This window comes from Mustela lutreola, chromosome 5 (assembly GCF_030435805.1).
Source record: "Mustela lutreola isolate mMusLut2 chromosome 5, mMusLut2.pri, whole genome shotgun sequence".
NCBI classification, from domain to species: Eukaryota; Metazoa; Chordata; class Mammalia; order Carnivora; family Mustelidae; genus Mustela; species Mustela lutreola.
In genome coordinates, this window is record NC_081294.1 from 29,836,937 (window position 1) to 29,851,810 (window position 14,874).

Genomic DNA, 14,874 nt, shown 5'->3' on the forward strand with positions numbered 1-14,874 from the left:
AGAAACACTGAAGGTGAGACTCAGTTTTTGTTGGGCTTCTGACATTTTTCCGCTAACACACAGTTGCTGGGAAAAACTTGCTTTGTCCAGATATGTGTGAGAATTCCATTTAAAAAATGTCCCAAGGGGAAAATTATTCAGCACATAGTATCATCTCATAAAAATTGATAGATTTGAGAAAGACATTTGCTTAAGCTTTTATCTTTGCTTCATGAAGTGTTAATTATTAGCAAATGCAGAGTTTACTGAAGCTAAAACAAAATGAAACAAAAAAACTTTCAGCCCTTCTCTGATTAGTTTATTGAATGGTTCATAACAATAATTATGTTGATACATAATCTGTTCTCCTTTTCTTGGTAACTCTAGTAAACAAATTGATGTATGTAGTCAAGTGAGAAATGTTTACTGTTCACAAAGTGAGTTAATCAAACAGGAAAACAGCTTTCTGTTAAGTTTAAGTTTTCAGTTAACATTTAGAAAAATGGGTTAGTGTGGGCCATCAACCAGTAAGTTAGATAGTCTGGATAAAGCTGATTTCAATCATGTGGGTTACTCTGCTGGTTCTCAATGAGGTTTACCAGGGCCCTACTGACCTGTTGAGCAGCTGCCTTGATTATACCCTTGGCTGAATGGAATGTTCCCCTTACCACCTTTTCCTTCAAATCAGTCTTTTTATAGGCTTTTGTTTAGGGGCAGCTGACACAAATCTTCCATGAGGCTAGAAGTTTGAGTTGGCAACTTCCTGTCTCTTGAGAAACAAGGTATAGAATCCTAGACGAACTGATTAAATAGAAGATACAGGAATGGGTCAGAAATGGTAATGCTTTCTTAAGGTGGTGGGTTATATTTCTTGCTCAATTTTTATTTCTATGTATATTTCCTGAGTTCTTGCCATGTGTTCAGTGCCCATTTGGTTTGGTTTGGTTTTCTCTTACTCATAGGAGCACCCAACAAAGTCTATATTAAAATCAGCTACAAATTCTGTTTCTTTAAGCAGCTCAGAAAGGAATCCACTTTTGTGGCCAGGAACAATGTTAATAGAGACTTGAAGTATTTTTTTTGTTGTTGTTCTTGTTTATTTGTTGGTTTCCTATTGGTTTTAAAAGCAGAGGCTTCTGGAGCAACTTTTAAGTGTTTTCAAATCCATTAGCATTTTTTTTTTTTTTTTTTGCATGTGTCATTTTACTTCTGCTTGGCATTGTTGATTTATTTTTATAGTAGTTTTCTATGTCAAGGGCAAATTAGGCTATCCCCCAGGGAAGAAATCTTTTGGTTCTGTTCCTAACTCTTCCTAATCATCTCTGTTTCTCATTGTCTTAAAAAGTAGTGACTGCAGAAACCCATTTTAAATGCCCTAGATAATCTGAACTGAATTTGGGGGGGCAGTGAGGGGTTCTTTGTCATATAGGAGTTTCCAAATTTTTTCAAAAGAATAACTGCTGGAAATAAATTTAAAGATAACAGTTGCTGAAAAGAAAGAATAGCTTCAAGATTTAAGGCTGTAATTGTCTCACTTTGCTTCTATAATGCATTCTCTAGACTAAATAGAGATGTACGCAAGTCAAATACTTTTTTTTGAAGAACCTAGTCTTAGTTCAGCAAATAACATAGAGCTCTTATGCGCATGGTGCTGTGAGAATGTTGGTATTGGGGACAGGACGGATTGGAACAAGGGAAACTTCTGTCTCTGGGCCACATCTCCCCCCACCTGCTCATGCCTCACTCCCAGGGATTAAGGACTGCTCTTTCAGGGGTGGGCCTGTGAGAGTGTGGCCTCAAACCCAGTCCTTTACTCAGTCTTCAGTGCCATTATCTAGGGTGGGCTTCTCCTAAGGTGAGAAGTACTTCCCTCCAGTTGAAGGAAACTCATCCTGTGTCAGAGTTGATGTTAAGAAGACATCAACTTGGGGCGCCTGGGTGGCTTGGTGGGTTGAGGCCTCTGCCCTCGGCTTGCTCGTGATCCCAGGGTCCCGGGATCGAGCCCCATATCGGGCTCTCTGCTCAGCAGGGAGCCTGCGTCCTCCTCTCTCTGCCTGCTTCTCTGCCTACTTGTGATCTCTGTCAAATAAATGAATGAAATCTTAAAAAGGGGCGCCTGGGTGGCTCAGTCTGTTAAGCGACTGCCTTCAGCTTGGGTCATGATCCCAGGGTCCTGGGATCCAGCCCCACATCGGACTCCCTGCTCAGCAGGGAGTCTGCTTCTACCTCTGCCTACTGCTCTGCCTACTTGTACTCTCTGTCAAATAAATTAAAAAAAAAAAAAAAAAAAGAAAGAAATCTTAAAATAAAAGAAGAAGACAGACTCTTACTCCACAGCCTGGTTTCAGAGCCCTGCTTTACTGCTTTCTGTCCCCAGCTGCGGAGGGGGGAAGGTGTTCCCACAGGTGCTGCTCAGTGCACTCTCCCAAGCAGTACTCATGAGGGGAAGTGTAGGAATTGAGAGTAAGCACTTAGGAAATTGTAGAGCAATTTGATACATTTTTGGAATCGAATTAAAATTTGGATTTGCACTTTGCAGTCTTTTTATTTTTCTAGAAATATGGTACTTATCTGCAAGGGTTTGGAAATTAGAAAACAAAGCCTGGCCGTGCACCACAGATGGTTTGAGAAGCACTGCTCTAGGCTGGGCCCCAGACTGGAGGCTGAGGCCTTCTCCAGGGTGCTTCCTGTTTATTCTAAAAGCAGGTTCATTATTCCTTATTCCCAAACCCAAGAGTCTGGTTCTTCTTTTTTTAATCAAAACAAATGTTTTTAATGTTGGTAAATATACATAACCTAAAACTTACCCTCTTAGCCATTTTTTTTTTTTTTAAAGATTTTATTTATTTATTTGCCATAGAGAGAGAAGCGAGAGCAAGCACAGGCAGACAGAGTGGCAGGCAGAGGCAGAGGGAGAAGGAGAAGCAGGCTCCCTGCCAAGCAAGGAGCCCGATGTGGGACTCGATCCCAGGACGCTGGGATCATGACCTGAGCCGAAGGCAGCCGCTTAACCAACTGAGCCACCCAGGTGTCCCAGCCTCTTAGCCATTTTTAAGTGTACATTTCCATAGTGTTAAGTACACCAGTCTACAGAACTCTTCTCATCTTGCCAAACTAAAATTCTATAGTCACTAAACAAGGGCTCTTCCTTTCCCTCTATCCAGTCCCTGGCAACCACCATTCTGCTTTCTGTCTCATGGATATGACTGTCTCGGTCCCGCATATAAATGGAATGACACAGTATAGGTCTTTTTGTGACTTGCCTATTTCACTTAGCATAATGTCCTTAAGGTTCATCTTTGTGGCATTTGCCAGAGTTTCTTTCCTTTTTAAGGCTGAATAAATTTCATTGTACATATCATCACATTTTGTTTTCTATCTAGTCTTCTATCCATGACACTTAGGTTGCTCCTACGTTCTGACTGTTCTGATAATGGTGCACCGAACATGGGCGCACAAATATTTCAGACCCCACTTTCAAAGTATGGGGGTATATTTCCTGAAGTGGAATTGCTCGACCACATGGTAATTTTATTTTTAATTTTTTGAGGATCTACTGTGTTGTTTTCCATAGAGGCTGCACCATTGTACATTCCTACCATCACTGTTCAAGGGTTCCAGTTTCTCCACATCCTGGTCAATACTTGGTATTTTCTAGGTTTGGTTTGTTTGTCTTTTGTTTGATAGTAGCCATCCTGCTGGGTGTGAGGTGTTACCTCACTGTGGTTTTGGTCTGGATTTTCCTAGTGCTTAGCGATGTTGGGCATCTTTTTATGTGCCTGTTAAGTCTTTTGCTATCTTCTTTGGAGAAATATCTGTTGAAGTCCTTTGCCCTGTTTTTAACTGTGTTGTTTGGGGTTTCGTTGTTATTGTTGTTTTTATTGTTATTGTTGAGTTTAGGAGTTCTTTATATATTCTAGGTAGTAATCCCTTATAAATATATAATTAGCAAACATTTTCTCCCCTTTCATAGGCTGCCTTTTCAGTCTGTTGATTGTATCTACTGATGCACAGGTTTTATTTTGATATAGTTCAGTTTACCTGGGGTTTTTTTTTGTGTGTGCTTATGCTTTTGTTGTCTTATCAAAGAAATCATTACTGCATCCAATGTCATAAAGCTTTTCTGTAGTATTTTATAGTTTTTGCTCTAAGTTTACGTCTTTGATCCATTTTAAGTTAATTTTTGCATATGGAATAAGGTGAGGGTCCAGTTCTATTTATTGCTTTTGGTACAATTTTGCCAGCACCATTTTTTGAAAGGAGCCTACTTCTTCCATGCAGGTGTTCCCTACCTGGCCAATAAAATGAAAGACAAAGTGGTAAACAAGTACTGCTGGGAAAATCTGGACAGGAGCTTCTCCTTGGGGGAAGGACAGCCTGGCTGTTTGAAAGCTAAATGTCATGATTTGATGTTGCATATACATAATATGATTCTTTTTCTGGCAACATTGTTATTAGTTCAAAAACTGGAATTTAAAATACTAAATTGTATGGAATTCCTCAAAGAGACCATTCTACCTTCCAAACAAATTCATATCCCCTAAGTTAAGATACCTGGAGAGGACAAAGGAAACTGCTGTGGTCTGGTAATTCAGCACAACAGTCTAAGTGATCCTGATGTAAAAGTTTAATCAGTGAATTTTGCTTAATTTAATTTAGTGCTGGGGGAAGAGGTATCTCCTTTGAAAACTAATATATTTCCTTTTTCTTTGTCTTTTTCTGGGCTACTAGGAAGTTGAGTGTTGTATTGTTATGTTTACCCTTTCCTTCTACTCATTGGTTTTGATTTTCTTTATAGGTCCATTTTACTCAGGTATAATATGTATAATAAGATACAAAATGCACCCATTTCAAGTCTTGACAAATGTATACACCTGTGTAATCACTTCAGTCAAGATCGTGGAATATTTCCATCGCCCGAAAACATTCCCCATGCCTCTTTACAGTCATTACTCCCTTTCTGCCCCCCTGTGAAATAGTTCCATTCATTCTATGTTCTTCAAGTTAGCCACCAACTTGTAAAAAATACTTTGGGAAGTAGGTAGAATATGAGAGCAATTACTTAAATGAAATAGCCGTTTTAAGATTTAGGTTTTGTTCTTCCTGTGATCTGTCATTTAAATTTTTTTAATATCCAAAAAACACCAATTCTTAGTACTTAAGTCTTTTTTTTTTTTTAAAGATTTTATTTATTTATTTGTCAGAGAGAGAGAGAGGGAGAGTGAGCAAGCACAGGCAGAGAGAATGGCAGGCAGAGGCAGAGGGAGAAGCAGGCTCCCTGCCGAGCAAGGAGCCCGATGTGGGACTCGATCCTAGGACGCTGGGATCATGACCTGAGCCGAAGGCAGCCGCTTAACCAACTGAGCCACCCAGGCGTCCCATACTTAAGTCTTATTCCAACTAACATTGATGAGTTGTTGTCTTATTGCCAGATATGGTTATAAGACCATGTTATTTTCTTCTCTTTTCAAATAGTTTTTAAACCACATTTGTTCCCATATAGGTCTTGTCTGTACCTCAGTGGTCCACATCTTTGCTGGACTATGAAATATGTAATGAACACCAGTTGCCCTACTGTCACATGTTAGAGAGCCGGCCTAGGGGGTGGGGGGGCTGCTTTCTAGTAACTCAGCAACTCATGACCTATGAAAATCTGCAACTGTTTTTGGAAATGTTAGGGCTGTGACCTGTTTATAGATGTCATAGCAGTGTCTTGAAGTGACAAGAATCTCAACTGACTGGATTGTGTATGGGGGCACCTTGGACTCCCGGTAGGTGTGTGGATCATTAGAGAGACAGGCATGAGGAATTCCAGAATTCCAGAATGACGCAGAATGATGGCTTCTGCTTCAGAACAACATCAGCATGAATGTGGATAGTATATATTTCTTCCCATAATAATAAAGAGACAGCAACAAGTAACATAGGTTTTAACCCTGTTTTCACTTGTCAAAGAAAAGGAATGGTTATTGTCATTATTTTAACATTCTGGAATTACCTTGATATAATGAACTGAATTAAAGATGAAGATATAAGCAAAAATATATCATCTTCAGATACAGTGCTTTAATATTTCCTCGTAATGTATGCAGCCATTCTGGAAAACAGTAACAGAGAAGGTTCCTCAAAAAGTTAAAAACAGAACTACTATAATCTAGCAGTTGCACTACTAGGTATTTACCCAAAGCATACAAAAATACAGATTCACAGGGACACATACATGTACCCTGATGCTCACAGCAGCATTATTGACAATAGCCAAACTATGAAAAGAGCCCAAATGTCCATTGACTGATGAATGGCTAAAGAACATGTGCTATGTATATATGAACATACACATATACATACATATACACAAACACGCATACATATACATACACATACATACATACATAAACAATGGAATATTATTCAGCCATCAAAAAGAATGAAATCTTGCCATTTGCAATAACATGAATAGAACTAGAGAGTGTTATGCCTAGTGACCTAAGCTAGTCAGAGAAAGACAAATACCATATGATTTCACTCATATGTGGCATTTAAGAAACAAAACAGATGAACCTATGGGAGAGGAAAAAAAGGAGAGGTTAAACCATAAGAGACTCTCAACAATAGAGAACAAACAGAGTTAATGGAGAGGCATGGCGGGATGGGCTAAATGGGTGATGGGCATTAAGGAGCACACTAGTGAATGTAAGTGATGAATTACTAAATTCTACTCCTGAAACCAAAAAAAATAAGAAATAAAAAAAGCTTTCTAAAAATATTTCTTTGTAATGTGATAGAGCTGGGGTTTTTTAAGATTTTATTTATTTATTTGACAGAGATCACAAGTAGGCAGAGAGGCAGGCAGAGAGAGAAGGGGAAGCAGGCTCCCTGCTGAGCAGAGAACCCAATGCGGGGCTCCATCCCAGGACCCTGAGATCATGACCTGAGCCAAAGGCAGAGGCTTAACCCACTAAGCCACCCAGGTGCCCCTATAGAGCTGTTTTTAAAAGGGAATCAATAGTAGCATAACTGAAAGGAGCATCAATTATAACCATTTCACATATTCTTGAAATTATTTTCCATGTGAATGGTGTATTAAAAAAAAGTCACTGAACCAGGTGTGTTTACAAAGCCCAAAGCATCCTAACACAAAGATTGCTTGAGGTACCATGTGCCAGTATTAACAACAGCGGTAGCCAGTGATGTATCCTAGAATGCTTGAGTTTTGACGTTTCCATTCACTGAACTGGGTGTTGGGGTGGAGAGAATGTCCCATCTGTTTGTTTGGTTGTTTCATTTTTGTTGGCAGTGCTCAAGTTACTCTATATGCTATCAATTATTTTAGACTCATTAAATAAGAAAGCGATTATCTCAAATTCTCCTGTTCATGTGTACCATAATCACATGTATTTGGACTACTTAAGTCTAGGAACAACGCAGAGAGCTGTAAATAAAGATCATGTGTGTTCTTGCGTGGTAACTGTAACGTGGACTCCCAAAAAGTCCCAGTTTGAGTTTGAAGTAGAGGGTGGTTATGAATATATAAGATTATACTGAATTTGATGTATTTTCATTTTATTTAAGAAAAGGACAGCATACATGGTCTGCCACAGAGGGAAATCTTTAAGAGACTCTTTGACTCTTTGGATGAACAAAAGTAAATTTTTGTTATCCTTTTCTTTGCCAGAAGTTTAATGATTGATATTTAATGATTGAGATGTAGTTGATTCCCCAGACGTGCTTCCACTTGATGAAAGTAGCAAAGTCTAATCTAATAAACACTTGCTGACTAAATTTTTCCTCTTTTCATTAACTTTCTTTTAGGACTCAGCCCAAAACCATGTTTGCCCAAGTTGAATCTGATGATGAGGAAGCAAAGAATGAGCCAGAATGGAAAAAGCGTAAAATTTAAAGACTCTCACATGAGAGCTGTTTGCATGAAGGGGGAGTGATATTGGACAGGTTGTTGTTGGTTTTTTTTTTAATGAAATAAAAAGCACATTTTTATGAACAACTTTTGTAGTTTGCGTTATTGAACCATTCAAAAGATTGGTAGCTACCCTCCACTAAACTTGTGCTTACATTTTTTTAACTACAACTATGAGTCTGTATTATAAATAAATAAGAAACAGATTCTTAGCTTATTACCAAGTAGTTTAGGTATTTGGAAACTTTATTCAACTGTTATTGGTCTTGTACAGATTCTTACAACGTTGAGGGCGGGAGATGTACAGAAATGGACATGTGTCTTGACCAACTCTAGGAGCATAATATGGAGATAGACATCAAAAAGTTTAATATTTCTGTGTAATTTCACAAGTTGTTTACATGATTATAATTAATTAGGCTGAGTTCAGGCTAAAAGCATTGCCATACTAGGAAAGAACATGTATCTGATTATCTTTAAGCAGCAGAATATAGTGGTTAGGATGTAGGAAATAGGCTTTGAAGTCAGACCCATGTGGGTTCAAATCTTGTCTCTGGTCTTTACTGTCAGGTCCCCTTGGGAGTTACTAAACTTCTCTCTTCCAGTCTCCGATGATGATAGCACCACCGTCCTAGGTTTGTTACAGGATTCGATGAGACACTCCTTGGATAGTGTTTAGTATATTACCTGGCACGTATTAAATATATACCATTTCCATTTTTAAAATAGAGCTAATGATATCTACGTTGCCTGATTTTTATCACTATTAAAGTGGAAAAGTATGGAAATGCTTTGTACCTATAATTAGAAGACATTAAAAATCATTCTAAAAGACCCTTGTGCTTTTGTGACTAGAAAACTAAAACAAAACTTGGCAGTCTGTCCAAAGTAATAATGAGTCAATAGAATAAAATTCTGTGGACTGCTTTCACACAGACCTGGGGTAATACTGCATGTCAAATAGTCCCCACTAGAAAATTCAGGAATTTTTTAATCCTCTTGCCTTTTTCCCTCTTGCTCTCCTTTGTCCTAGTGAATTATATAATTCTGAAAATGAATGATGATGAAAAATGTGTGTTGGAAAGTTGCAGTCCTCGTATACCTACCCCCTACCCCCAAAAAATCTTTTTTACCCAAATTATAGGTACACAGCCTTCCTGCCTCTGCAGTTCTGAGGTGGGTGACAGTGGGCATTCCTCTATAAATAACTAAAAATAAATAAATAATAAATAAATAATTCCTCTATAAATAATAAATAAAATTTTAAAATCTACTCTCTGTCCTTTTTCTCTTCTACCCCCATCTTCATTCTGTTCCTTCCCCTCATTATTTCTCACATAACATTTGTTATGTGCCTACTGTCTGATGGCTACTATTCTGAGTTCTTTACCTCCTGTAATAGCTCATTTAATCTTCACAAAAACCCCATGAGTAGGTAAAATTGCTAAACCCATTTTACAGACAAGACAAAAGAGATTCAAGAAGTCAGTCTGTCTGAGATTAAAGTTAGGGAGGGCTATATGAAGACACCCAAGATTTCTAGGCATCAGGAATTAACAAACTACCCCAAGTTTCCTATTCCTGTTGTACACTTCATCCAGAATCAATTACAGACCAATATTTTGTTCCAAGTGCTTAGGATTTGTAAATTTACTGTTTCTTGGATAAAATCTACTGAAAGCATTTCATATTTTTTTCCTGTCTTAACATAAACATTGCACCATATGGAAGTATTCGTCTCGCACAGCCAAAAGTTGTTGTGAAGTGTTGGAGGGAGGAATAAAAACTTGATCATAGTGGTCTTGGCGGAGCCTGCTATGATGTCAGGGGAGAGAAAGACAGATTTAGCACGAAGATGATTTTCTCATTGTTACCCACAACACAAGTGGCCCTTTTCATGCTTGAGATGATCTATCTCACTTGAGAATTTTATACAAAGTTATTTTTCCACATAAGATTGGCTAAAGACTCATGGGACTTCCATATCAATTTTGGTGAGTTAGGACCTCAGAACCAGGACTAGATGAATAGTGCTTATTGGACCTGTCGGCCCATCACCAGGATAGAGTCGCCAGTTGGTATTCCCCAGGTCCTCACACTCCCCATGCCCCTCGGGCCTCATTATCTTACCCCATACAACCCTATACTCCCTATCTCGGTCAACTGCATTTCTGTTTGCTCAAATAAGGGACCCAGAAGTCATAATAATGACTCCTCCCTATCCCCCTCCCACCTCATGTAATCATTTGCCGGTTTCCATCCATGCCATCTGCTGACTGTCTTCTGAACTTGAACTTCATCTCATTCCCTGCTGCCCCTGCTAGAGTTTAGTCCCTCTTTTATCCCTCACCAGGACTTCCCAGGAGCCTCCCTCCCAACTAACCTCCCTGTTTTTCATTTGGTCCTCATCAAATCCATCTTTTATTCTGTCATCAGACTTAGCTTTCTAAAACTAAAACCCATCATTTCATCTCTCTGGGAAGAGCCTTCTGGAGTCTATGTCAGTACTATGAATCCATTCGTGTGGTGGTTAGGTTGTCTACATTTGGCCTCTCCCTGTCTTTCCAGCTTTAACTCCTGCTGATCTTGCACAAGCTTCTTAACAACTCTCAGCAACTCGGAACCTGGGAAGTACCAGGTGCTTTGCAGGTGCCTCTGCACATACTGTCCCTTCTTCCTTCCTTGTCTGCCTGTTTGTTTTTGAATACGGAGGTCAATGTCACCTTTCCTGAGCAGCCTTCCATGACCCACCCTAGTGGACAATTACTTCCTCCCTCCTCTGCCCCCTGGTTGCTTACCTATCCTTATGCTATGGCCTTATATATTCATTGTAAGTGTATGTGTGTGTGGCTTGTGGGCTGAAGTGTGTTTCCCCTACTGGGATGTAGATTGTGAAAACTAAAGCACATTGGGTTCTGTGAATGTTCAGTGAATTTGTTTAATGAGTAAGAGGAGCCATATTTTATCCACATTTGTATTCCTAGCCCCTTGCCCCAAGAAAGGGGTTAAAAAGGTGCTCCTTACAAGTATCATATGATCTCCCTGATACGAGGAAGTGGAGATGCAACGAGGGGGTTTGGGGGTAGGAAAAGAATAAATGAAACGAGATGGGATCGGGAGGGAGACAAACCATAAGAGACTCTTAATGTCACAAAACAAATTGAGGGGGTTGGGGGGAGGGGGGTAGGAGAGGGTGGTGGGGTTATGGACATTAGGAGGGTATGTGCTATGGTGAGTGCTGTGAAGGGTGTAAACCTGGTGATTCACAGACCTCTACCCTTGGGGCTAATAATACATTATATGTTTATAAAAAATTTATTTTAAATGTTTGTTTTAAAAAGGTGCTCATTAAATATTAGAGGGAAAGAGAAATACAGAAGGGTGAGGATGGAAAAGGAATGAGATATGCAAAAGTGTTTCTGCCTCACCAGTGGGAAGGAGGATCATTAGTACAGAAGTTGGGGCTGCATCTAGGTTGCTTGGCCTTTCTCTGTTGGGGTTTATTCATAGGTGACTATTGTGATGGCTTAAGAAGGAAACAGGATTGTAAACAGTTGCCTGTGTTGCACCTGGCATGGCCTAATAAGCTCTAAGCCATCATGACATCCTCAGGCACTCACCTCCTATCCCGAATCACTGAATCACCAAAGATCTGAGGTATCTCTAGCATGGAGATTCTTAACCCAAGAAGGGTGTCTGAGAATGCCCCAGAGTGTGCAGCACACTTTGCTTAGGCTCATGTATGTCTTTCTGTAGGGAGGATCCACAGCATTAGTTAAAATTCTGGATTACTGGGTGTTGCTAGCAGCCCCCTCATCTCTCAAGAGGACTGTATAAAATTGGGCCATCCAGTTATGAAAATAAGAACATGACTGTCATACACATTCACATATGCACAAAATACCAAACAGAACAAACTAAACCCAGACCACTAACACACTGGCTTCCATGGAATCTTAGGCAGTTGATCTTACTGCTTTGTAGTCAGACCTTAATTTTGGTTCTTTAAAGATAATTAGCCTTCTGTCCCTTAGCAGTTAAAGAGATTAGCTTTATGATTCCCTGAAGGCAGCATCCAAAGGCAAGTGCTTCTTTATGTGATCTAAGAGTGAATATTATGAGATTTGAGCCAATTTGAGAAAAGCTTTTAGGAGTCGATATTACTATTTCAGGCATCTGTGAGCCCTTCAGTGCTTCATAACCAATGAATCCGATGCGGTAGGAGATAAGGAGGTTAACGAGATGCCTGCTTAGATGTGTACATCCAACCCGGGTCAGTGGCCCTTTACAGGTGACATGCTTTGTTCATTCATTGGTCTTGTGTGTGAGTAGGTCAGGAAGTGGGAGAGGGCTGTTAAATGCCTTTTGAAAAGTTTCTACCTGGAATGGACTATACCACAAGCCACCATGACCGTGACACGAATTTACTCAACACCCTCAACAAAGAACTGACCGGGGGTAGGACGTGCTTAAAGATGGGAGATCTTTATGCGTGTGTGTGTGTGTGTGTGTTTGTGTCTAGGGGTATATAGGTGGAGAAGAGGCTTTGAGGGCTAAGAGTAGAGAAATTCGCTATTTTAAGTCATTTTATGAATTATCAGAGTTTATATGAGGGGTCTTCAGATTTTAAAATAAAATCATTTTAAAGGTACTTCACCTGCCCCCCACTTGTAGTAATACTCTTTAAAGAAAAGTCTGGAAGATGTTGACATAAAATGGCAAATTGCAGATGGCCACAAGTTCCTCAAGACATTCTTCCCATTAGGAAGAGCCCCACCACTGAAATCTGAGCAGGCTCTGTGATGACTTGACCCACAGAACATGGCAGAAGGGGCGCTGTGCTAGTTCCAAGGCCCAGCCATTAAGAGACCTGCAGTTTCTACTTCGTTTCTCTCAGATAACTTGTTCTTCAAACTGGGCTGCCATGCTGGGAGGAAGCTTCAGCAGCCCCATGGAGAGACCACTTGGGGGAGAACCGAGCTGAGCTTGAGGGAGAACCCCGGTTGAGCTCCCAGCTGAGAGCCAGCACCGGCGTGTTGTTGAGCCGTCTTGGGAAGCAGATCCTTCTGTCTCAGTCCCATCACATCAGCAGCTGTTGCATGGAGCCCTGCCTGAAACGCACCTAAGGAGAACAAAAAGTGATTATTTTCATTTTAAGCAATAAGTTATGGGGTTGTTTGTTACTCAGAAATATAGAATTGAAATGACCTAAAAGATAAGAAATCATTTAAATGCAGACAGTGCTAATACTTTAGTGAATCGTTTTCCAATTTTTAAACTTTATGTACAATTTTGAGAATTATTTGCTCTTCTTAAAGCATAACTATAATATTTATTTAAAATCTGGTATAGTCTTCACTTGTTAAATAAACATGTAAATTTTCTATATTACTACAAGGCTCATATATAAATTTAGGGACTACTTAGTAGTTTATTATACAGATGTATTTTCTATACTTAACCATTCTTTTATTATTGGAAACATAGGTTGTTTTCAAACTTCATGTCATAAGCAGTGCTGCTTTGCTTTATTTCTATGCCTAAAGTTTCTTTTTGTATGTAGGATCCTTAGAATTGGTTATGAAAACAGGATTATGGGGGCCAAAAGTAATAATTCATATTTGATAGATAGCAACATTTTTGTAATCTTGGTAGTTACCTTAACAGTGAATGCCCAACTGGAGAGGACAGAGATGATCCTGGGAGCTATTCCTAGTATAATGGGCTGAATAGTGTCCCCCCAAAATTCATGCCCTCCTAGAACCTTATTTGGAAATAGGGTCTCTGCAGATAGAGTTACATTAAAATGAGGTCATAGTGGATTAGGGTGGGCCCTAAATCTGATGGCTGGTGTCCTTATAAGAAGGTCATGTGAAGACACAGAGCAAAAAAAGACTATGTGAAATGGAGGCCGGTTTTGGAGTGATGTAGCTACAAGTCATGGAACTCTAAGGGTTGTTGGGCAATCACCAGAGGATAGGCCAAGACAAGGCAAGATTCTTCTTAGAGCCCTCAGAGGGGATATGGCTTCCTAGAGCCCTCAGAGTCATATAAACAGTGAACCTCAGTGGTCCTCATGACACTTTGATTTTAGACTTAGCCTCCAGACCTGTGAGAAACTAAATTTCTGTTGTTTTAAACCCCCCAGTCTGTGATAATTTAAGGCAGCCCTAGAGAATGAATACCCCTTGTGACAAGATGTAAGGAACACTTGGGTCCATGTGAACTCTTCAAGGCTGCATATCACAACTCACTAAGTGCTCAGGAAAAGGGAAAATAAAATCACAAGACTTTCCAGATCCAACATCAAAGTTCCGAATCTTGTTGTCCTCCACCTCCCTCCCCTGCTCCCCAGGTCCAACTCTCGGCATGGACTTGAGTTATTATAGTTGTTTGAAGCCACTAAATTTTGGGGTAACTTGTTACACAGCAGTCGACAACTAACACAGTGTCTAATGCAGCTAATTCATCTTACATTTTGAGTATCTAGCCACTAGTTTCCAGAGAAACCTTCTGTTCAATCTTCTGAGGGTGGATTCATTAAGAATTTGTCTTTGGTGAGGTCACTTCATTTTTCTTGATGAGCTAGGGGTGAGGGGACAGATTTTATTTTATAGAATGAGAAGACTGTCAGGAACCACTTGGGACAAACCCAGAGATCATAGCTAAAGGAAATAGTAGTAACATTTTTCCTTCAGTTGCTTTGAGTCAGCGGAGTTGTTGCCCCTTCTCCATTTCCCCCTCAGGTTGGCTCAGCTGGAAGTGGTTCCCTGAGTTGCTACATTGCTATGGCTTCCACACTTGATCTTATCCCTCATCATCTGGATAGACAAGCAGACATCCAGCTTTATAGCCTCCTATCCAAAGTACCCATGACATTCTAAGCCTATGAGTAAGTCTGCCTCATAGTCTTGTTTATTCTGAGACATCTATGGCTGATGGTTTTGCTGTTTATAAGTCATTTTAAAGCTTGGGTGGCT

At 39.8% G+C, this 14,874-nt stretch overlaps 1 protein-coding gene across 2 annotated transcripts in view; it reads left to right on the forward strand.

Moving 5' to 3' along the window:
• The window catches only part of WDR70 (WD repeat domain 70), a 293,941-nt gene extending 285,960 nt beyond the window's left edge, over nt 1-7,981 (forward strand). For both annotated transcript variants that reach the window (XM_059173825.1, XM_059173827.1), the window contains one exon: nt 7,792-7,981. In XM_059173825.1, coding sequence (XP_059029808.1) covers nt 7,792-7,879 — 88 coding nt within the window. In that variant the 3' untranslated portion in view covers nt 7,880-7,981. The remainder of the gene's footprint in view (nt 1-7,791) is intronic.
• The last annotated feature ends 6,893 nt before the right edge of the window (nt 7,982-14,874 follow it).